General features: G+C 61.8%; 1 protein-coding gene across 2 annotated transcripts; it reads left to right on the top strand.

Annotated features, from left to right (window-relative positions):
• Nucleotides 1-791: 791 nt before the first annotated feature.
• On the top strand, nucleotides 792-24,071 carry LOC100998773 (protein Dok-7). Of its 2 annotated transcripts, none has more exons than XM_031664755.1 (5): nucleotides 792-928; nucleotides 1,000-1,045; nucleotides 10,691-10,921; nucleotides 13,763-13,952; nucleotides 23,136-24,071. In XM_031664755.1, exons 1-5 carry the CDS (start codon nucleotides 875-877, stop codon nucleotides 23,509-23,511), a joined length of 897 nt encoding a protein of 298 aa, XP_031520615.1. In that variant the 5' UTR covers nucleotides 792-874; the 3' UTR covers nucleotides 23,512-24,071. The 2 variants fall into 2 exon arrangements, with proteins under 2 accessions (XP_031520615.1, XP_031520616.1); XM_031664756.1 differs by having other exon boundaries at nucleotides 13,763-13,963; nucleotides 23,136-23,309.

The raw sequence follows: 24,071 nt of genomic DNA, 5'->3' as shown, positions 1-24,071 counted from the left end.
GACCTCTCTGCAGAAGAACCTGGATGTAACATCTAATGCCCAGGCCAGAGCTTGGGGACAGCTGGACTGGAGCCACAGGGTCAAGGAGGGGGAGTCCAGAAACGCAAACCACCCAGCTGGGAGGGCTGCTGGCAGGTCCTTTATGAAGCGGGCAGCTCCCCTACCCATCGGACCAGGCTGGCCTAACCAGGGCCTGCTCTTCTCTGGGGACGGGGGCAGAAGAGGTGGAGACTGGGGGCATCGAGGTGGCACTGTGGGTCCTGAACCCACCCACCTGCACTGGGGTCCCTGCATCCTTTTAATGGGAACAGAAATGTAGGAAGAGATGGAGGCTGCCAGGGCTCCCGGACCCCTACTGTCTGCCTGGGGAGGGGTCACCTCAGTGTGGGGGAAGCCTGGGACATGAGAGTGTCCTAGGCCTGGGCTGCCTGTGCCCAGTCTGTTGTGGGGGTGTCTGGTGACCCCCGGGGTGGTGGGAGGGGCACCACCCCAGTCTGGGAGGCGGGATTGGTTGAAGACCAACTTTAAAGTCGGCAGCAGCGCCCAGAGCGGGGCCACTTTCTGCTGGGTGGTTATCTCTGCCTTTTGAAAAAGAAGCCCCCGCCAGACCCCCGCAGGCGCTGGTCTGGGCGTCCGAGCCCAGATGGTGCGCTCGCTCCGCCGCGGGACGGTGGGGCCAGAGGGGCCCGTGGGGGTGGGGGAGCCGCCCGCAGGAGAAGGGGCCCCGCCCGCGCCGGCCCTGGAGTCGCCGGTGTCGCCGCCCTGCCCGCGGGCCCGCCCTCCTGGCCCAGCCCAGGGCCCTGGGAGCTATTTTGAAAGTGACCCTGGGCTGGGGCGCCGGGGCGAGCGCGGCGGCGCGGAACCATGACAGAAGATGACCGAGGCGGCGCTGGTGGAGGGCCAGGTCAAGCTGCGGGACGGCAAGAAGGTCGGGGCGCGTCGGGGGCGCGGGGGGGCGCGGGCGCGGGCGGCGGCTCACGCTCCCCCCTGTCCCCGCAGTGGAAGAGTAGGTGGCTGGTGCTGCGCAAGCCGTCGCCCGTGGCAGGTGAGCGGGGCGGGCGGGGGACGGTGGGCGCGGGGGGCCTAGTGACCCGGGTTACCGAGGCCCCCGGCGGTAATGCTCGCTCGCCCGAAATCGCCGCCGCTCTCACCCCGCCGGGAACCCGGAGAGCCCCGCGCGGACCCGGACCCCACGGCGCCCCTGGGAACGCAGTGGGGGCCCGGACGGAAGAACCCTCTTTCCAGCAGGGCAGACTGAGGCCCGGGGGCTGCCTGGTGGCCCTGGAGGCGGAGGGGATGCAGGCCCTGAGCCCCCCAGCAGAGCAGCAAGGGGCACCCCAGAAGCAAAACCCCACGTGCCTGAGGGTTGAGCTGTGCTTGTGGAAACGCTCAGAGCAGGGTCCCGGAACCCAGCCTCCAGGGGTGCTGTGTGGGTGGGCGCTGACCCTGGGCCCCTCCCAGGCAGAGGAGAGGCTGGGCTGTGGTGGGGTAGGGGGCCGAGTGACTGCCATATTGCTGGGGGAACAGTCCTCTGGGAGGAGGCAGGGGTCCCCCGCAGTCTCCGCCCTGAGCCAGTACCCCAGCTTGGGGAGGGTCAACACGGAGCCCCCAGGTCTGGCAGCCCAGGCCGCCTGCAGCGCTGGGCCTGTGGGGAGGGCTGAGCCGGGCCTGCAGCTGCTCCAGAGGACAGGTGCGGTGGAGCCGGCCAGGCCCCGGTCTGGGTGGGATGCTCGGCCTGCGTGCACCGGGGGGCTGTATGTCATAGGCCTGCCAGAGCGTCATCCAGGATGGGAGTCTGTGGCTCCCAGGGAAGGTGTGGAGCAGGGTTCCCTCCTGGGTCCCCTCTGCAGGGCCTCAGGTGGTCCTGGAGGAAGGCACTTCCTGCCTGCCTCCACCTCCCCTCGCAGGGCCTGGGCTGCACACCAGTCACTTCACTCAGCCCTCCGTGCCCAGACCTCCTGCCTGGAGCTGTGGGGGCACCTTCAGAGCCTGGAAGGGTGTCTTTGTCCTCCGGGGCTGCAGGGGACCTGGTATAGGAAGGGGTGGGGTCTGGGCAGAGTGAGAGGCCCTGCCAGGCTGGGGCGGACGACAGGCTTTGGTCAGCTGTGGCTGGGCCAGGGCTGTGGTGGGGCAGGTGGTGCTTGATGGGTGGATGGTGCTGGGCTGGAGCCGGTGCAGACCCTCCAGAGAGGCCACAGCCCAGGAAAGCACGCGGGACAGCAGCCCAAGAGGAGCATTGCGGGAGAGGTCTTTGTCCCTCTTGGGAGGCTTTTCTTTCTGGATCAGACAGTCCCAGGAGGCAGGGCCTGCCAGCCTCAAGAGGGTGTGCTCCCCAGGCCTGGTGAGTGCCTGAGTGGAGTGATGGGAGCTGGCAATGGGTCCCCCAGGTGGGACAATCTGTGAGTCTGTAGGTGAACGTGGTGGCTCCCGAGCGTCTGCTGGGTCACCCCGTATTCCGCGCAGTTGAGATCTGCAGCCTCGTGGGACTGGCGTGGGAGGTGATGTGGGGTAGTGGAAGGTGCCCTGCCCCTTCTGGGTGGATGTTCATTCTAAGCCTTGCGGCCAGGTGTCCCTAGCACCCACCGACTCCCTGGCCTGGGACCCATTGCTTTGGACACCTGCTTTCTGTGTTGGTCACTCCAGCAGCCTGGGACTGAAACGGAAACCCTGTGGGGTGGCCCAGAGGTCAGTCAGATGAGGCGATGGGACAGAGCGGAGTTCTCACGCCCACCTCCCCACCTTGACCAGGCCAGCCTGGCACCTCCTCTCTGCTCAGAGGCCCTGATGCCTCTTCCTCCTGGCCCCTCATGAGCCTCCCTGGGTGCCGCCCCCTTTGCCTTCACCCAGCTGCTTTCCCGCTCAGCGCTGGAGACCACCGCCCTCGTGGATGGGCCTGGCCTGGCGGGAGCAGGCCCCAGCCCTGGAGGAGCAGACAGCACTCTTAGTGTGAGGGAGAGAGAAAGGGTCCTGTCTGCTTCCTTGTAAGACAGGCAGGGTTCTTTTTGTTACCAGCGGTGATTTCCTTCTGGGAAGGGCCCAGATGTGCACCTTTTCCACGGGCACCTTTCTCCTCCTCGTGTTTTTCTCAATCATAAGCACATCTTTCTCTTATGGCAAAGTTTAGTTAGCGAATGAAAGGGGAACACCTTTTATCAAAGGGCAGCTCAGCCACAGTGCTGGGCACGGCCAGTGGATGTCGGGCCGTCTGCCTCGGTGTGGGACTGTAGGGTGCCCTGCAGTGGGACCGCGTTCCTCGAGGTCTCCACCGCGTCCTGACTGCAGGATGCGTGTGTGCGTCCCCTTCTGGGCAGGGCCCCGGGGGAGGAGGGTGGTCTGTGTCCAGTCGTGGCCCAGGACTCTCTGCTGGTGACCCGGCATGCCAGCGCCTGGCCCAGCCCCTCTCTTCTTCCTCCCTGGCGCAGTGGCTGGGGGTGGCAAGGCAAGCGTTCTTGACATCCTGTGGAGGGTGTGGCCCCGGGCCAGACGCTTGGAGGGACCTGCTTCCCACAGGGGCTGTTCCTGGGGGCTTCATCCAGCTCAGAAAAGCTACCGGGAGGGCCCGAGTCCTGGGGCTGGCAGGATCTTGCAGTCACCATGGAAGGGAGGCTGAGGCGCAGAAACCTGAGGAATCTGGCCCAAGACACGGACTGCTGGGCAGAGCCCAGTTCCCCCCAAACAGCCCAAACCTTGTCCCCCGCAGCTGGCTGGAAGTTCCGCACCTGCCCCCAGGCTGACCACTGGGTGCTTGCTTAGTCTCCCCCATCACTGCTCTTGGTTCTAATGCTGAGTTCTCGGAGGGCAGGGTCCCCTTTTCCATGTCGCCCTCAAAGGCAGCCTGGTGGGACTGAGCCCGTCCTGCAGGAGGGACCCCACGGAGACAGCGCAGGAGCCAGGAGCCCCTTGGCAGGTGCCCCATAGGCCCCAGAGCTGCCCCACGGCTGTGCTGTGCTGGGGCCCTGCCACCCACAGTGGGCAGCACTGCTAACGAGGGGCCGGGGGTGGAAACTGGGTCGGCCCTTCCTGAGCAGAGCCTCCCGGCAGTGGATTTCCTGTGCCTCTGCCTCCTTCCCCAAGGGACTGGGGCTGACATCCCAGCTCCGGGCTGAAGACTGGGCGTGGGTGGTGGCCAGTCATCCTCTCCCCGTAGAAACATCAGGAACAGGGCGAGTTTCTCGCAGCCCCCGCCTCAGGACAGGGAATCAGAGAGCCGGGGTTCAGCTCGCAGCTCCACATGTGGGAACGGTGACTTGGGACGGCTGCTTCCCTGCCTGCATCCTCGGCCACTCACAGGGCTCTTGAGGGCCATGGAGAGGTGGGCGCGAGGGCCTGGGCCTGGCATCCGGAGCCTCGTCCTGGGCTGCCCCTGGTGATGTCTGGGGGGCCCACCTGCACCACACCTCCAACACCTGTGCCAGGCAGGGACACCCTCATGTTTCCTTCCTGAACCAGATTGTGAATGGGGCCGGGGCTAGGCACTGGATCTTGGTCCCTTGTGTCCTGGCTGTAGCCTGGTCTGAGGAGGCACCAGCAGGCCGGCCTGGTTGATGGCCGCCCCCCTCGCCCCTGCCCAGCTTCTGGGCACGGCTCCAGGCTGCTGCACCCCCAGCAGGGTCCCCTCAGGCTGCTACCACCTGCATTACTAAGGGCATGGCCTCAAGGTCACTGTGACCTCCAAGGGCTGTCCCACAGCCGCTTCTGCGGACTCCCATCGTGTTCAGTGTGGGCGGGGACTCCCACACTATGTCCCTGGCCCGCAGGCGCCCCTGCCTTCCCTGGGCCACCACGCCTGCTCGCTCCATCTTCTCTGTGGCTTCTCCCCCTCCTCCTTCTCCCCTCCCGCCCTCCCCGGCTCTCCGCCCTGGCTGCAAGGCCTTCCGTGTGCTCATGACTCCACGGTTATTTTTACATCTCCAGACGCCTGCGTCCAACTGCCTGTGTGCATCGCCGTCCGGCGTCTGGTGGGCTTCTCAGCCCCACGTGTCCAGGAAAGACCCCCAACCCCAGCCCCCACCCAGAAGGGTCCCCAGGCATCCCTCCCCCACCCAAGTCCCTGGGCTCATCCTGGATGTCTCATTCCCCTGTGGCTGTGGAGGTGAATGCAGGAGGAGCGTGTGTGCATGTGCGTGTGTGTGTGTGTGTGTGTGAGGATGCATGTGTGCACCTGTACACACCGTGGGAGCATGTGCACGTGTGAGCAAGTGTGAGCATTTGGGTGTGTAAGAGTGTATGTGTGAGTGTGCGCTTGTGTGGCTGTCTTAGCTCAGGCGGCTCTTAGCGAATGCCACAGCCTAGGCGGCTCAGACAGTCATTACTCACAGTTCTGGGGGCTGGAGGCCCAAGATCAAGGCAGCCTGGGTGTCTGGTGAGGACCGTGTCCTGGGTGTCTGGTGAGGACCGTGTCCTGCTACATAGATGGCGCTTTCTCTGTCCTTACATGGTGTAGGGGGAGGAAGCGCCCTGGGGTCCGCTCATCAGGCACTGGTCCCATTCTTGAGGCTCCACCTTGAGTACCTCATCACCTCCCAAAGGCCCCACCACCTAACCCATCGCCTTGGGGGTGAAGATTTCAGCACCGGAATTTCAGATTCAGACCCCAGCAGTGAGTGCATGAGTGCACGTTTGTGTGTGTGTGCACAAGAATGAGTGCAAGCAATATTGCCCGTGCTCACGCAGTGCACGCATGTGAATACCTGTGTGTGGGAGTAGGTCTATGTGTGCACGCAGTAACGGTGAATACCTGTGTGTATGTGCGAGTGTGAGTTCAAACGTCCAGACGTGGTCCAGCAAGCAAAAGAGTTCAGAATAAGAGACCTGAAGGTAAAAGAACTGCGGAAACGGATCTTGCATCGAGCGTTATGCGCACGTGATATCCAGGTGGCACCGATGCGGCGGCGTCCGATGGTTCCAGTAATGCGGAGGCGTCCAGGCATGGCAATTGTCCTCGATACGGCAGAACTGGCATTGCAGATTAAACTGCGCACCGCATCTGCGGTGCGGTCCGGCATTTTCGCGGATCTTATCCTCAGGCAAGCACTGCAGACGATAGCGGCGATCTATCCAGGCGTGGCATGGATGGGCGGCGACGATGGGCGCGGCGACCAGTCCAGGCGGGCAATGCAGGCAGCAAGCATGTCCGGTGATGCGTTACCGCAGACAGGCAGCATCATTGCGCGCCACGATGGCAGCAAGATTCCCAGCACGCATGCGGCAGCATCGTCCGATGCGCGAGGGATACATGGTGGCAGGCCGCCATCCGAGACGATCTGATATCCAGGCATCGAGCTGGGCGACCGCATCGATCCAGGGTCCAGGGTTAACGACAGGCCAATCCGACAGGCGCGATGCTATCGTACGGATGCGGAAAAACCGGCAACTGAAAGGCATCGATGTGCCGCACGATGGCACGCCATCTCCAGGCAGGCGACCTGAAGGCGGCGGCTGCCGCATAATGCGGCAGCGCTTATCCCAGGCGATTGTATGGTATGAGTGTGTGTGCGTGTCTGTGTGTGTGTATCAGTGTGTGTGTGTGAGTGTGCATGTGTGCCTGCTTGCTCCACGTTGGTCTCTGTGCCTTGGTTGGCCTCTCTTGGTGTCTCCTCTTTGTCTTCTTTCACCATCATGACCCGGTGCCCTCCACCCAGCCCAGTGCTGCCTGCCAGAGCCCCGGGAACCCTCCAAGTCCTGCAAAAGCCTTCCCTGGCTAGGTTGCAGCCAATGCCCAAGAGTGCGGAGCAGCTGGAGGGTGGGTGGGCGGGGCTGACGGTGGTTCCTCAGCCGATGGATGAGAGACCCCCGGGTGCCCAGGCCTCCTGGGAGGGTGTGGCTGGGGCCCTCTGGGCCTGGCCCCTGGGGAGCTGGCCAGTGGCCATCTGCTCCTGAGTCCCTCAGCCCCGTGTCTCCCCAGCACACGTGCTGTGTCCCAGGGAGAGCCGCTGCGTCCTGGGGCTCTGGTGTCCCGGCCCTGACCTGGCTTTTCTCAGCCCTGGGCCTGGAGCTGCCGTCTCTCTGGTGCCAGTTCCTGCAGCGTTTTGCCCCCGGCACTCATCTCGAGATGCGCTTTAAAAACAGGATCGATTTATCATCCGTGATGAGGAGGGGGCGGCCTGAGCATGAGGGGGCGGGCGTCAGCTGCCGGAGAAGCTTCCGCCAGGCAGGAGGGGCGAGTCGGCCCCCAGCTCTGACCTCCCTGCTTCTGTTCGTGTTTGAAAATGAAATCAGTGACTTGGGTGGTCATCAGTTTCCTGTGGCCAACAGAATAAAGCACCACAGCTGGGCCTTCGAACAACGCGAATTCGCCCTCTCAGTGCTGGGAGTCAGAGCTCTGCAGTCCAGGGGGCCGCAGGGCCACACTCCCTCTGAGCTTCCCAGAGAGGCTCCTTCCTGCCTCTCCCAGCTCCTGCTGGACACAGGCGTCCCTTGGCTGTGGCCTCAGCGCTCCAGTCCCTGCCTCCGTCCCCGTTCAGGTGACCTTCCCTGTGTTTGTTTCTCCTGTTCTGCCTTTTACAAGGACACTTGCTGCTGCACTCAGATAATCTAGGATCCTGAACTTGATTACGTATGCAGAGACCCTGTTCCCAAATAAGGACATACAGGTTCCGGGGTCGTGAGTGGACACATCTTGCTGGGGGCCACGCCTAGCCCCCTGCATGTAAGCGCTCCTAGATTCTCAGGCGTTCCCAAGGTACAGGGTGTGAGTCTGCTTTTGTAGACAGAGTCCAGAAAAAATCAGACAGGCTGAGGGGTGGCGTCCGTGAATCAGAAAAAGGTCTGAGGGTGGAGCATGGGTTCAGCACGTTCCCCACCACCAACCTGGCAGGTGCAGATGTCTAGGGTGGGGCCGGCTGGCTCGTGGAAGGTGTGAAAAGCCATCGTGGCAAATTCAACTCTCGGCCAGGAGTCGGCTCACTGTGGTCTCTGGGCCAAATCCTGCCAGAACCTGTTTTTGTAAATAAAGTTTTATTGGCTCACAGCCATTCCCACACGCATCATCTGTGGCTGCTTTCCAGCTAAGTATCGTAACGGAGACTTTAAGCCCGGTAAAGCCAAAAGGGTGATATGGGGCTCTTTCCAGGCAAGCTCCTGACCCCAGTCCTGACTGGATTGTTGGGAATGTAACTTGTTGAACAAAGGAGGTGCAGGTTGGGGGCAATGGCAGGAACTGGTTGTCAACAGGTGCCAGAGCTGTCTGCCAGGGCGTGGCCAAGGTGCCACCATCACAGAGCAGAGCCACAGGGGAGGAAAGGTCTCTGCCTGGCTTCTGGGCGATCAGGCCACCAAGGCTCCAAGGAGGCTGAGGCCCTCGAGGTGGAAGGTGGCAGATGGCTGGCCAGTGTGTGCCCCTTGCTGGGTACTGAGGGTGAGCCATGGGTCACCTGGTCCCTCTGTGCATGGGCAGCCAGATTGCAGGGAAGCCGGCTCAGCCTTACAGCTGGTAATGCAGACAGACGTGTACCTGAATATGCAAGCATGTATTGAGCGCTTACTGCATGCAGGACTTCCACACCTTCCTGCAGATGGTCCTTATGGCATTGCTGCAGGTGGGGCTGCCACTGTCCCCAGGTCACAGATGAGAAAACTGAGGCCAAGAGCCCAAGGCCATGAGGCTGGAAGATCAGAGCAGGGATTTCCAGGGGCCTCACCCCTTAGGGGAAGGGTATGAAGGGGTGCTCTGTGTGGGCTGTGATTATCCTCAGCGGAAGTTTCTGCCACTCTCCACATGGGTGTGGCTGAGCTTTTTAAGGTCCCCTGAGGCAGAGGTGGCCCAGGCCCCTGCAGCCATCTCACAACACACTTCAACGGCAGAGGGTGGAGGATGTGGTGCGGTCACAGAGTCGGGGGCTGCGGGCCGTCCTCAGGCTCAGGCAGCCCTGGGGCCCCCGTCCCGCGCGGAGCCACCCCCATGTTCATGCTGTTCCCACACGCCGTCATTTCTTGGGTGTTCTGGTGATGCATTTGGGGGACACTGCTGTTATGGCAAATTCCAATTATGCCGCCATGTTCGATTTCTCTCTCTGGGGCAGGCGTCCTGCTTCCTGCCTTGGAGTTTCCACAGGGGAGCAGGAGATTGTCTGGAAAGGGCAGGCGGAGTTCTGTGGGTGCAGGGATGACGGGGCTTCTTTCTCAAATCGGGAATGCCTAGCTTTTTTCTAGCTGTAAATGTTTCAGACACTGCGGACAGATCCTCCAATGGGAAGTGAACGTGCTGTCGCTGCGCCCACACTGCGCCTTGCTTTTGTGAATTGGGTTTCCTGGCATGCAGCTGCGCCCGTGGTCCACAGACGGTCTGAGGTTGCTTTCACCAGCAAGGGTGGCGCTGCTGAGTAGTGGCTGCAGAGCCCATGTGGCCCTGAAAGCTCCATGCTTGCCCTCTGGCCCCTTGCAGAGGAAGCTTGCTGACCGCTGGCCGCTGTGGTCATACAGGCCCCCCTGGCCCTGCGGGCTGCGGCCATGTGGCCCGGGGAGGTGGGCACGGCTGAAGAGGGAAGCTGAGCACCATGTCTGCTCTGGATTCCATTGCAAAAATGAGCGTCTGAGTCGAATTCATTTGGGATTTTGGTTGTCACGTGGCTTTGCGGGGCCTGTGTGAAGAGTGAGCACCTACTCTTCAGAGCTTCAGAGGACACGTCACTCTGCAATCCTCTTCGGGGACATTCTCTCCCATCCCCTCCTGCATGCTCACAGGGATTTGGGGTGTTTGCATGAGGCCCCAAAACCTACAGCCTCGCCGAAGCCGGGTGTCCTGGAGCCCAGCTGCCGGGGCCTAGGTGGGAGGAGGCCTGGTCGTCAAGCCTGGAGCACTGCCGGGAGGGCCGGGAGTCTTCCTGCGCTGTCTTCTGCTCTCTCGGGCAGACCTGCTGCCCCTGCCATTCACAGGAGTGTCCCTGGGCCAGGTGGTTCGCCCAAGGCCACACAGGGACTGTGCTGTGCTGGGTTTGAACTGCACCTGGCGGAGTGGACGGCACCCGCTAGTTGCTTGCGGTGACAGTGACGTTGGAAAATGGGAACGTGGGGTGGGGACGGGGACCCGCGTTGCCCTGGAGGCTCCGGGAGGCAGAACGCAGGCAGGTCCCCAGCAGCCGAGGAAGAAACCAGGACTTGCTATGCTGGGCAGTGGCCGGGTGGATGGGGTGGGACCCACGGCCCACTGACCTCCCTGACTCCCTGGGGCTGAAGCTCAGCCACACCCTGGGAACTAAAGGAACCAGGAGGGGCAGTGGGTCTTGAGGCGGCAGGGAGCGGGCACAGGTGTGGCTGGCAGGGCGGCAGGGCAGGGGCAGGCTGGCAGAACCAGGGCAGGAGGCCACAGCCACCGGGCAGGCCCCATGCTGGGCCCCCAAACCCCTGACCACAGATACTGCAGGCCTCCGTGTGGCCCGGGGGGCTCCAGGGCCTGGGACAGGGCGAATCCGCTGGCGAAGGTCCAGAACCCATTCATGGGAGCCAGCGTCGGGGGCCGGGCACAGACATGAATATTCTGGGCTCGTTTCTGCTCTTGCGGCCTGTGGGTCCTGCTGTGGGAGGGGATCGCCCCATTTTGTATGCCAGGAGTCAAAGCCTTGGCATGGCTGAGTGGCTGGCTTGAAGTCACGCCCCCAGTCCGGGTCTCTGCACTGTCACGGCCTCCTTGAGGACACCAAGGGCGCGGGCAGGCGGTGCTGGCTGGCGTCCCTGACAGCCGCGCTCCCTGCAGACTGCCTGCTGATGCTGGTCTACAAGGACAAGTCGGAGCGCTCCAAGGGCCTGCGGGAGCGCAGCAGCCTGACGCTAGAGGACATCTGCGGGCTGGAGCCCGGCCTGCCCTACGAAGGCCTGGCCCACACGCTGGCCATCGTCTGCCTGTCCCAGGCTGTCATGCTGGGCTTCGACAGCCACGAGGCCATGTGTGCGTGGGATGCCCGGATCCGCTATGCGCTAGGCGAGGGTGAGTGACTGGGGTCGGGTCCGGGCAGAGGGCTCCCTGCTCAGGTGTGCCAGGGCCCCTCACCAACGTGGGCTGCGGAGGCGGGAGCAGCTCCAGGGAACCATGCAGGAAGATGGGACATTCATGGGTGCCTTAGAGTGGACTGAGCTCCAGCCTGGGGGTGCCCAAGAGGGTTTGGGAGGCGGAGTCTGCTGGGCTATGGTGTCTTTGGAGCTCCCTAGCCTGACCATTAGTTACAACTGGAGCCTTTAACTCAAGCTGGTGGCCTTTGGAGGCATGTGGCCTCCCAAAGCCCCGCCCTTTGCTTCCCACACTGGACAGTGGAGCCCAGAGCCTGGGTAGGAAGGAGAGCCCCAGGCTGAGTGGTCCCACCCTAGCTTCCCCCACACAGGATGGGAGGGAGGGGAGGGAACAGAGGGAGGGAGAGAGAGGGGAAGGGAGGGCTCCCCTGCGGAGCTGGCCCTGGAAGAGGTGGAACCTCAGTCCCAGCCCTACAGGGGCTTCGAATGGGTGCCTGGGGGCCACTGGGGGCTGAGCTGCCCTGGGGCTCTGAGCAGAGGTGGGTGGTGATGGGGCCTGGGCACTCAGCGGCAGAGCAAGCATAATCCTGCGTCTCCTAGGAAACCAAATCAGTGCCACAAAACCCGTAACGAGCAAAACAGTAGAATGTCAACCGAGTTGAGTCCTAGTCCTACACTGGCACCCACCCAATAATCCCACCAGCTCTAGCTGCCCTCGCTTTAAAAACTTGCTATTTTAGGCCGGGTGTGGTGGCTCACACCTGTAATTCCAGCACTTTGGGAGGCTGAGGTGGGCAGATCACCTGAGCCCAGGATGTAGAGACCACCCTGGACAAAGTGGTGAAACCTCGTCTCTACTAATAATTCAAAAATGATGGCCAGGCGTAGTGGCTCATGCCTGTAACCCTTGTGCTTTGGAAGGCTAAGGCGGGCAGATCTCCTGAGGTCAGGAGTTTGAGACCAGCCTGGCAAACATAGTGAAACCCTGTCTCTACTAAAAATACAAAAATTAGCCTGGTGGCAGGCACATGTAATCCCAGCTACTCAGGAGGCTGAGACAGGAGAAGCGCTTGAACCTGGGAGGTGGAGGTTGCAATGAGCTGAGATTGTGCCATTGCACTCCAGCCTGGGCAATAGAGTGAGACTTCATCTCAAAAAAAAAAAAAAAAAAAAAGAAAGAAAAAAAGAGCCGGGAGGTGGAGGTTGCAGTGACCTGAGGTTGCACCACTGTCCTCCAGCCTGGGAGACAGAGTGAGACCCTGTGTTAGAAAAACAAACACGGCCGGGTGCGGTGGCTCACACCTGTGGTCCCAGCACTTTGGGAGGCCGAGGCGGGCGGATCACGAGGTCCGGAGATCAAGACCATCCTGGCTAACATACTGAAACCCCGTCTCTACTAAAAAAAAAAAAAATACAAAAAAATTAGCCAGGTGTGGTGGTGGGCACCTGTAGTCCCAGCTACTCGGGAGGCTGAGGCAGGAGAATGGCGTGAACCCGGGAGGCAGAGCTTGCAGTGAGCCAAGATAGCGCCACTGCACTCCAGCCTGGGCGACAGAGCGAGACTCCACCTCAAAAAAAAAAAAAATTAAAAATTAAAAAATAAAAACACGAAAAAACTTGCTATTTTGATTAGCATGGACTCTGCATAACTTTACTTTTTAAAATATTGATTAAAATATCCTGGCCCTTGATGGCTGAGTTCTTTGGCCTTGGAAGTGAGTGTCCTGCTCCCCCAGTTTTGGCCCCAGGGCAGCAGCCCCTCCTGCTCCATTGAAGGGGAGAGAAGCTGGGGGCTTAGTGGGAAGAGGTGCGGTCAGCTCTGCGGGAGGGCGCAGGGGAAGGAGACATTAGGAGAGAAGAACTGCCAGAACTTTCAAGAAAGTTCTTCCGTTGGGGGTTCCCTCCAGCCTGGCTCAGCGGCATGGCTCTGCTTCCTTCATCCGCTGGGGCAGGGCCATAGCACAGAGGCCACTGGGCACTGCCCAGGCAGCGTAATCTTGATAGAACATGGCCTGACAAGGATGCACCCAAGGCCACAGCTTGGAGCAGGTGGAGGAGGCAGAGGAGTGGGAGGTGGGATGGAAACAGGGGTCCCTTTGGCTCCGGGGGCTGGAGATGGAGCAGGTGGGGCCCCTGGTGGGTAGGCTGCTGTCTGCCTGGGGTGCTGACCTGGGAAGAGGGGGAAGGCGGGGACAGCACTCAGGACCACTCTCCTCTCTGAGGCTTTCAGGGGCGGGGGCCTGGGCAGAGTCAGTGGACAGGACCATGGGAGTGCTCAGGGTTCGGGTGAAGGTCACCTGGATGGAGAGAGGGCCTGTGGTGTCCTGAGGCTCCTGTGGCCAGGCTGGGGCTTCGATGCAGACCCCAGACTCTCCACACCCTAACTGGAGGCTGGGAGTCCCTGAGCCTCGGTTTCCCCTTCTGTGACGGGGCCACGCAGCTGTGGAGGGAGCCTTTCTGGAGAGGAGGTGCTGGGGGCGGGAGCCCAGCCAGGGCACTCACCAGCCCTGTCCTCCCCAGCAGCTCTGTGGTGGGAGGGGAGGGAGGCGGAGGTCCGAAGTCAGGCCCCTCTGGGACTTGCTTGCGCCTGAACAAAGGTAGTTCCTGGGAGGATGGCGAGGAGACAAGTGCGGCCCCCTGGCCCCCCCGCCCGCTCGGGGCTGTGGGGAGAGCCATTTGCTCATCCTGCCGCCGCTGCCTCCCCGGCTGACACCTGGGTGGCTGCCCCTGCCCGCCCCAGCCTGGCCTCTGCCCCTGCTGCCTCCTCTCGCGATGCCCTCTCGCCCCGCCCGTGATGCCCTCTCACCCCGCCCGCCCACAGTGCACAGGTTCCATGTGACAGTGGCTCCAGGCACCAAGTTGGAGAGCGGCCCGGCCACCCTGCACCTCTGCAATGACATCCTCGTCTTGGCCAGGGACATCCCCCCGGCTGTCACGGGGCAGTGGAAGCTATCCGACCTCCGGCGCTACGGGGCCGTGCCGAGCGGATTCATCTTTGAAGGCGGGACCAGGTGTGGGTACTGTAAGTACGGATGCATGGGCTCACTGAGCAGTGGCAGCACCCCCGTTTCCCCCGAGAACTGCTGGCTTTGGGCCGACTGACCCCACGTGCAGGCCGGCCTGCTGGCATTTCCAGAACGCACCAGCAGGTGGATGGCGTCTCCCCACGCTCGATGTCCGAGGTCCTCTGCCTGCAGGAACCTCAGTGTGGAGTGCCAAGTATGGGGCCTCAGCTGCCTCTGCTCTTCCTCACTGCAGGGAGAGAGTATGGGGATGGGAGGAGGGGCCCGAGGCCACAGAGCCTCAGAGCCGCTCATATCCAGATTTCACGAAAAGGAAAAAACAAAGAACAAATGCATTTAGTGGCGGGGAGCCTGAGCTCGCGCATGAGCACCACGGAGACACATTCCTGGACCAAGAATTCCTGGTGGACACGCCAGTCGCCCTGCCTGTGGGTCGCCCAGAGCTGCCCTAATGTCCCCAGTGAGGTGGCCAGGCCGTGGGTGGGGATGGCCTGAGTCCTTTGGGCGTGTGAAGGCCTGAGAGCCGCCCTCAGCCAGGGGAGTGAGGGAAATGGGAGCAGGAAGGCACCAGAGGGTCTCCAGAGAGTCTGAGGGCTGCTGCAGGAGCGGGCTGTCCCAGCGACCCCCTCCACTTTCTCCCATGTTGGGTGCAGATGCGCCAGGCTGCCCTGTGGACCTGCAATCCCCGCGGAGGACGTGACGCCTCCTCTCTTCCCTCTGGAGGGGCAGCTGCTCATGGGCCGGGCTGGTGGCGGGCAGAGGGGCCTCCTGTGGGCCTGGTGTGGGGCTGAGAGGACTGAGGGACAGCACTTGGCTCACACTGGCCGGGGCTCTGGTGGAGCCTGATGTCTGGGCGGAGCAAATGCAAGCAACGACACAGGCCATGCTGGCCGCTTGGGACCTCATCCTGCGAAGGCCAGCTGGGGCACGGGCGCAAGCCCATCTGGGTGCCATGTTACACCACCTTCTGCGCTGGGTGCTGGGAGCAAACCCAGTGGGTCTCGCTGCAGGAGCCAGCCCTGCTGGGGTCTTTGAGGAGACAACATCTGACCCTTGAAAGGGGAACAGGGCGGCAAGGCTCAGGCTCCACGGAGGCAGGGGGCGTACACAGCCAGCTGCAGGGGGCACAGCTAGCCCGGAGTCTCAGCCCCTGGGGCTGGCAGGGACCATAGCCAGAGTCCAAAGGGCCTTGGCCCCTCCAGGATTGGACAGCCAGTATGCATGGGCAGGGTCGCTGCTCACGCCAGCTGTGGGCTGGTGTGGGGGGTGGGGGTGGTTCCCGGGAGAGCTAGGACACCTGCGGCAGGCCGGAGGTTCAGCACGGGGCCTTCCGGAGCCGCTGGGGAGTGGGTTGGCAGCGGCCGGGGACAGTGGCTGGACCCAGCGTCCCTGTCCTCTGTCGCGTGGGAAGCCAGAGCTGCATGCTCTAGTTGTCCTGGCACGGGCAGCCTCTCCCGTCTGCGGTGTGCTAGATTTGGGGGTGCCTGGAGGGGGGGACCCATGCCTTCCTTTCTGTCTGTGGAATTCCTTGGCACGGGCAGGCAGCTGGCCGGGTCGGCGCCGTGTGCTCACCCTCTAAGCTGGGGCGCGGCAGGAGGACCCGGGTCCTTGGAGACCTGCTTATTTTGTCTGGGCCATAATGGAATGTGGCCACTGGATGTTTTCCCTCTGAGGCCGTGGAGGTTCACATCCCTGCCGAGGTGTGGGTGGCCCCTTTTCCGCCGGTAAACAGTCCCACACCTGGGGCTGTGCTTCTCCCCAGGGCGAGGCTGCTGTGCTGTTTTCCTGGGCTGCTCAAAAGCCAGGGTGAACTCTTGTGGGGCCGTCTGTCCTGCTGCTGCCTCCCCGGGGCAAGGTGTTAGAGCAGCCCCACCCGCAAACCTGCAGACCGGGCTGGCCACACAGAACCCACAAATGGGGGCTGGCCCCACAGAACCCCCCTCTGCAGCTCAGTGCTGAATGTTCTCGTCCCCGGTGGGACCCTGGCCTGAGAGAGGAAGGGCTCTGGGAATTCCGTCACCGACGGCTGCACACCCTGTAGGGCAGGGGGGTTCTGGAGGCCAGGCTGGAAGGCTTGGCTGAGTCGCCCATCCCCGTCCCCAGCAGGCCCTGCTGGGCTCTATCCTCCTGGAGACGGGTGTGGCCGCCACCCTGGGTGGTTTAGGCTGGGTCTTAGACTCGGCCAAGTGATGGTGTTCGCAATGCAACACTGAGTGCAGGCCGCGTGGCTGGAGGGACAGGGTGTCTACGGCACGTGTGGGCAACCCGGGGCCTCCTGTGGGAGGGAGCCGGCAACTCGGGTGGTCCAGGGGCAGCGGCATCAGCTTCCTGGGGCTTCTGTAGCAGATGACCCCCAAGAGAGGGCCAAGTGTCCAGAATGGGTTCCTTCTGCAGCCTGGAGGCCAGAAGCCCCAAATCAAGGGGTCCTCAGGGTTGGCTTTTTCCAAAAACTCTTGGGGGGGACCCATGGGAGGTCTTTCCTGCCCCTTCCAGCCGCTGGTGGCCCCAGCAGCCTCGGCTCTTGACTGCGCTGCTCTGATCCCTGCACTGCTCCGATCCCAGGGCCTGCTGGCGCCTGCGTGGGCCTCCTCTTCTGTCTCTTGCAGTCCCTGGACTTAGGGCCCCCCTGGATGACCCAGGATGACCTCATCCCGAGATCCTCAGTTCCATCCACAGAGACCCCTGTTCACAGGTTCTGGTATGTGAACACATTTTATGGGCCACCATTTGGTCCACAACCAGGGCCACTGGGACAGAGAAGGATCCAGAATCTGGATCCCAGTAAGTCTGTGGGTGTCGTCACATTCAGTCTGGAGGTCACAACTGGGCTGGCATCGTGGGAAGGCCCTGGAAGGTTTTGGGTGTAGGAAATCCACATTCTCTCCTTCCCCAGGGACAGGTCCCAGCCTGGCCCCCGATCCCCAGAACGGCCTCACTCGGCCCCACCACAGCCAGCTCCGCAGACAGCAGAGAGGGTGACCCTGGCCCAAGGCGACGCCTCACTCATCCTGAGATGCTGGGCATGGCTGCGCATCACGGGGGCCCTGCTGGGGGTCGGGTGGAGACAGGCCTGGCTGGGCTTGGTGCCTGGGGGCGGAGGTCTCTCTGTGGACAGCTGCCTGTTCAGAATGGGACAGGAGGTGGTTTGGTGACAGCAACTCTGGGTCCCCAGTGTGGCCCAATTTCCTGTCTCTGTTGGTCACGGGCCTGTAGTGTGGACTCCCGGAGCTTGGCCTGAGCGCACTTGGCACGTGGCAGGCGACGGTCTGTGGACAGTTCAGGGCTGCGGGCTCCAGCCTCACACACGGGCAAGTGACTGGGCCCCGCCTGCAGGAACGGATGTGCGTGGTGGAGAGTGATGCAGAGAGGGCCACTCACCCCGGGACAGGCTCAGCTTGCAGCAGAGGGCGGTGGGCCCTGGAGAGGGTGAGCCCACCCAGAGTCCAGGAAGGGAGAGCTTTGGAGGGGCAGGGGGACATTTGAGCTGGGCCTTGAGGGCAAATGGAAGCTTTTGGAGGTGCCGCCTTTTCCCCCCTTACCTGCTCTCTCCAGCTGGGTCCAGTCCAAGGACCAACATCTGCCTCTTCACCCAGCCTCTGGGGGCCACCAGGAGCATTTGAAATTCATTTTGACTTTTAAAAATGAGTAAAGAATGTGGCCAGGTATGGCGGCTTATGCCTGTAATCCCAGCACTTTGGGAGGCTGAGGCGGGAGGATCACCTGAGGTCAGGAGTTCGAGATCAGCCTGGTCAACATGGTGAAACCCCATCTCTACTAAAAATACAAAAATTGGGCAGGTGTAGTGGCCCACACCTGTAATCCCAGCTACTCGAGGGACTGAAGTGGGAAAATCACTTGAACCCGGGAGTTGGAGGTTGCAGTGAGCCAAGATCCTGCCATTGCACTCCAGCCAGGGCAACAGAGCCAGACTCTGTCTCAAAAAGAAAAAAATAAAAATAAAAAAGAGTAAAGAATGAAAACCCCAACTACGAGGCTCTTGCTATGTGAACGTTGCATCTGCCCAGCTCCAGAGAGCCCCCTGCCGGCCGTCTTTGGCCACTGCAGCCTGGCAGGCAGCCTGGACTGAGCTGGCTGGAGCTCTGGCCTCTGTCCCCGGCGCTGGGTCAGTGGCTTCTCCTGGTTGGGTGCTGGGTCTAGGGATCAGATGGTCGGGCCTCAGAACCTGCATGAGACTGAATGAGGCATTTCCAGTCCTCAGAGGGTGGGAGGGGAGCCGGGAGGGGCACAGACCCCAGGCTGGGGCATTGGGGGAAGCTCTCTGGAGAAGTGAGCTTCTGCAGGGTGAATAGGAGTTAGCTCAGCTGTCAGAGGGTAAGGGATGGAGAGGGGTGAAAGGGCACTTCAAACATTTCTGAGCACGAGTGGGCGTCCCGAAGAGCTGTGTAGGAGCCCTGTTAGGTGAGGATAGGAGTCGTGAGGGTAGAGGAGGAGGAGACAGGGCTGGGTTGTAGAGAGTTGGCTAACTGGACTAGCGAGCATTTTCATCATTGTCTCAGAGTAGCAGGGAGCCATTGAAGGTGCTTGAGCAGGGGGAAGTGTTTCATATGCTAATGTTGACCCCCGGTGCAGATGAGCGTGGAGGAAGAGGCTGACAGGGGCCGGAGAAGGTTTTGGTTGTGGTCCAGATGATGGAGGGCGAGGCCGCCCCAGGCAGCAGCTGCCTGGTTGAGGGGTGGGAGCCCTGTGGATTCCAGGAATGTGAAGAAGGTGGTGATGATGGACAAGGGGAGGAGGGGCGGCCCGGGAAGGGGGACCTTCTAGAGCTGTGCCCCTGGACTGGAGCTGCTTCAGGAGGGCAGAGGAGGGGTGGGAGCTGACACCCACTGCCAGGCTCCAGGCCTTCCTCTGTCCGAGACTCACCAGGTGGGGCCACTCCCACGTGCACAAGAAGCTGCCACCTTGGGGGTGGGGGGGCTGAGGTCATGTTATCAAGACTTCTCAGTCCTGCCTACGCCTGCCTGGCATGAGCCGTCCAGGACACCCTGGTCACCCTGCTGTTTGTTCTCTGAGGAGCTGGGATTCTGAGCACTGAAGATTCTGACATCAAGGGGCAGCCATGAGGGCACTCAAGACTATTCCAATGGAAACCGTCTTAGATCTAATTGGCTCATTGAGTGTCTGCGTGGAAACCATGAGGGCAGTCAAGATTACTCAAATGGAAACCGTCTTAGATCTAATTGGCTCATTGAGCGTCTGTGTGGAAACCACAAGGGCAGTCAAGATTACTCAAACAAAAACCGTCTTAGATCTAATTGGCTCATTGAGCGTCTGTGTGGAAACCACGAGGGCAGTCAATATTACTCAAACGGAAACCGTCTTAGATCTAATTGGCTCATTGAGCGTCTGTGTGGATACCATGAGGGCAGTCAAGATTACTCAAATGGAAACCATCTTAGATCTAATTACCATTGGAGTGTCCGCGTGGAAACCATGAGGGCAGTCAAGACTATTCAAATGGAACCGCCTTAGATCTAATTGGCTCATTGAGCGTCTGTGTGGAAACCACGAGGGCAGTCAAGATTACTCAAACGGAAACCATCTTAGATCTAATTGGCTCATTGAATGTCTGCGTGGAAACCACGAGGGCAGTCAAGATTATTCAAATAGAAACCAGTCTTAGGATCTAATTATTCATTGAATGCCTGTGTGAGCATTTTTCTTTTCTCAAGCCAGTGAGTCCTGAGTTAGTGCGCAGCTTTTCACTGAAGCATGTTTCTTAGGAAAAGCAGGCGCGACTGTAACGCAGTAAGGTTTGCCTGCAGCTCGGCAACCCCAGTTCTGTCCAGAGTGGGAGCTGCCCTGAGCCCCACAGGCCGTGGCCTTCTGCTTGCATCCCGCTGACTCTGTCCTGCTTTCTGTGTGTCTCCCACGCTTGCTTTCCTGCGTGACAAACCCTCCACACCTAGCGGGCAAGCTGGAGGCTGTTCCCTAGCTGGCGATTCTGTGGGCCAGGGATCTGACGGGGCTCAGTGGGGACAGCTCATCTCTGACCCATGGGGTGCTGCCTGGGTCCCTCAGGCAGTGGCATTTATGGTGGGCCCAAAGGCCCAGGAAAAACGCTGTGTCGGCTGTTGGTTGGGTTGCTCAGTTTCCTCCAGGAATCTCACCTCTGATAGGACAGCCTGGGCTTCTCAATAGGTTCCAAAGAGGCAGAAGCAAAAGCCGTCGGCCTCTGATGGTCTCTGTGGGCAGGGCTGCAGAGCATCCGCCGTGCCACTTTATGCCAGAGCCATTGGCTGGCCCTGATTCCAGGGAGGGAGGGACCAGCCTCTTGAGAAGGGGCAGCCTCCGGAGGGCAGGGTAGGGGAAGCGAGTGGCTGGCTTTTAAGGCGGCCACACCTGTGCAGGGATACAGCAAAATGGGGCAGGCTCCCCAGCCTCTTTCCCCGGGCCTTTCCCCAAAAACATACAGGCAAACAGGGGAACATGCACACGCTGTGTTGGGAAGGGCAGGGCGGGTCGGGCAGCCTCTCACCTATTTCCTTCCACCCAAGGCTGAGCACTGGGGGTCTCCTGAGTGGGTGCTTATTGGGACACATAATCGCGCCTGGCTCCCTGCCAGCAAGGTGCTCAGCCTGGTGGCTGGGACAGCAGCGGACGGGGCTCTGCCCCAGAGGAGGCGTCCGTGAGAGCATCACAGAGGGGATGTTGGAGTCAGGGGGGACCGAAGAAATAAGAAAAGAACATGAAAGGGTGGTCATGTGACCTGAGTTTGGAAAGGTCAGGGGTGGAAGGTGGAATGGAGGGAAATGGAGGGGTGGAAAGGAAGGGAAGTGGAATGGAGTGGAAGGAATGGAGGGGAGATGTAGGGGTGTGGAAGGTGGGGGCCGGCAGCCTCCTGAGTGGAGAGATGTAGGGGTGTGTAGGGTGGGGCGGCAGCCTCCTGAGTGGAGATGGGGGTGTGGGGCAGCAGCCTGATTGGAGATGTAGGTGTGGTGGGGCGGTGGAAGCCCAGTGGATGGAGAACAGGTGCAGAGGGGATGGAGGAAGACTTTGGGGGGGCTGTAGGGAGCAGGGAGCCCAGGGCAGTGGGGTGGAGCATGAACCCAGGGAGGGACTAGAGAGCCCACAGGTGTGGTTCCTGGGAGGCTGGTGGTCTGAATGACCGGGTAGACCAGCATTGAGATATGGCCCAGGGCCACTGATGTCAGGCCACTGATGCATGGATGGGGGGTGGTGGCGGAAGGAATAGGCTGGTGGTGTGCTCCAGGCCTTGCCAACTGTGGCCCTTTCGGTGAGTGATGCCCACATTTTCCCTCGTACCGGGGCCGGCTCCACTCCTTCCGCACGCGGCAAGCTTTTATAGTCGGGACTCACTGTCCCCGCCGCCAGCTGTCTGTAAGCCTGTGGATTAGAGAGCCGGCCTTTCGTGAGAGCTGGGGCCTGGCTGGCTGAGCCCTTCACAGGGAGGGCCAGACCACGGGGACGGCGAGCGACTGCCTGGCACTGTGAGTAAGCCAGCCAGCAGACAGCATGATGGCCTTCTCCTCGCCTGTCCCCAGGGCCTGGTGCGCGGGCTCTCTTCTGCCCACTTACCTAGCTGGGAGCTCCCACCCCATCACCGCCTCTCCTGAGCTCTCTCGGGCGCTTCTCCTGATGGTGGCACGCAAGTATTGGCCTCCCCTCCATGCCCCACCTCTGCTGCGGGTCAGGAGCACCCCTCACCCACAGCAGGACTGGAAGCCCCATGGGGCCAGGAGGTGCCCAGGGTCAGGGGACTTGACCTGAGTCCACCTCGGCTGTGTGACTGTGGACAGGTGGCATCCTCCTCCTCTGGGACTCAGTGTCCTCGGCGCTAAAGCAGGAATGGCGCTCTCCCATGACCCGGTCTGGGGACACTACATGGAAGGAAGCATCCACAGCACCAGGTACTGCTCGCCCGCGTGTGCCCAGGGTGCCGCCAAGGGCCCGGCAGCATTGCCACGTGTCGGGGCTGGCCCAAGTTCCGTGTCCCTGGAATCTACAGCCTGCATTCTGTGAAAGCGGAGCGTGACTGGGTGGCAGGCAGCGGGGGTTCTAATGCTGAGATTTCCCTTCCCCACCCCTCCTGCCCGCCCCGGCGCCTTCCCTCCTGCGTGCCTTTCTTTGGGCAATGGGCAGAGGCCCCAGAGCGGGCGGGATTCCTGTGAGGTGACGCCAGCCGGAGTGTCCAGCCGGGTGCAGCCAGCCCAGTCGTCCATTCACGCAGCCACCAGCGCTTCATTCACCCCTGGCGGGGAGGGCAGCGCCCCCGTGACTCGCAGCTGGGGCTTCTCCATGGGTGGGGCCTGTGTCACTCTGCCCCCAGGGGCCCTCCTGCTGCTGTGGGGGTGCAGGGATGGGTGCTGGCCCCAGCATGCTGCACACGACCTCAGGGTGGCACCCACACACTGGGAGCTCCAGCTTCCCCATGAAAGATGACTGAGGAGGTGGGGAGGCCGCCTAAGGTGGGGAGGACACGGTGCTGGCCAGCATTGACTGACTGTGGGCAGGTGTTGTGCCACGCCTTTTGCAAACATCTGCTCGCAGCCCTCACGACAGCCCCAGGGAAGGAAGTGCGGTCACACCGCAGCAGCCGTCCTAGGATGTCACCCCAGCTCCAGATGGCACAGCTCCCTTCTCCTGTGGCCGTGGAGCCCTGAGGGGACCCTACTTGATGTCTCTGGGATCTCCTGGCTGCCTCATTTGCCCTCAAGACGGCTGAGGGGGCGGGGTCGCTGGGCCCTGGGGCAGAGGAGGGACTGATCAAGTACCTGCCGGGTGGCGAGCAGCCACATCCCCATCCCCAAAGCAGGCCCGAAGGCAGGTGTAAGGGTACTCCTCCTCCTCCCCCACGCCTGACCGCCAGGGACTCCAGGATGGGCAGAGCAGCACTCGCCCTGGCGCCCAGCAGCCCAAGCTGTTCCAAGATGCTGCTGCTAGGAAGGGCTGTGGGGTCCGGGTGGGGGGAGTGCAGGAGTCTGGGGGACCCGATCGCGGGCTGCAGGGTGTCAGCTCTGGAGCACCGGATCTGTGGGGCCGGATGGGGTGGGTTTGGGCACCGGGCTTCAAGGGCCAGGCGGGTGCTGCTCGCCTTGGACGGAGTTTGCTCTGGTTTCCTGCGTTCCTCCTCTTCAGGGTCCCCAGCCCGCACTCGGGCCAGGCTGACCTGTCTCTGTCCTTCCTCTGCAGGGGCTGGTGTCTTCTTCCTGTCCTCGGCCGAGGGGGAGCAGATCAGCTTCCTGTTCGACTGCATCGTCCGAGGCATCTCCCCACCAAGGCCCCTTTAAGGCGGGCCGGTTCTCCCAGGTGTGTGAGCCTGGCCGACTGGGGAGGGTACGCTTGGCGGGCTGTGCGATGTCCTGGGGCAGCGGGCCATGGTGATTTGTCTGCCTGGTTAGGCGGCCACCCTTCCCACCCCCAGCTAAGGAACCAGAGCCTTTCCAGGCCAAGACTGCAGCCTGGGCTTCGGCAAGCCCTGCTGAGGGCTTCAGAGCAGTCGGGGCTGGACTCCCACCTGCAGGTGCTCTCTCTCGGGGGTCTGAACTGTTGGGATGCTTGGGCCTAGAGCTTTCTGGCTGGGACCGTCAGCCACAGCTGCCCCTGTGCAGTAAGAGACCCTCTGACGCACCGCCACCATCTTCCACGCCCAGGAGCAGGGAATGCCTTGCCCGAGCTTGGCGGCCCAGTAGCAGCTGATCTGACTCTGCAGCTGGGGTCGGGACTGGCTCTGCCTGAGCCCGGTGTTTGGTGTTTAGGCCCAAGGCCACCTCGGGAGGTCACCTGGCTGTGGGGTCTCAGGGCACGTTGGGGTGAGGGGATCTCGTCTTGTCTCACCTGCACTTCCTTGGCTGTGGCTGTGGCACTCTCTGCAGGAGTCCTTGGCCAGGGATGTTGCTGGACCCACTGGGGGCCCTGGTGCCTGGGCACAGTGGGGCTCTCCAGGTGAGGGCAGGTGCTAGGCCGGGTGCCTCCATGGGTTCTCTCAAACGCTCCTCTAGCTCCACACGGGCAACGCTTGACCACTGTCCAAGTGAGGCCAAGGCCCAGGCCACGTGGTGGGTGAGCAGCAAGCTCATATGTGGTGCCTCCTGGCACTGGCACCCCAGCCGGGTGTGTATGGGGAAG

Source organism: Papio anubis, chromosome 3, assembly GCF_008728515.1.
Source record: "Papio anubis isolate 15944 chromosome 3, Panubis1.0, whole genome shotgun sequence".
Taxonomy (NCBI): domain Eukaryota; kingdom Metazoa; phylum Chordata; class Mammalia; order Primates; family Cercopithecidae; genus Papio; species Papio anubis.
This window is presented reverse-complemented; position numbering and strand designations above follow the sequence as displayed.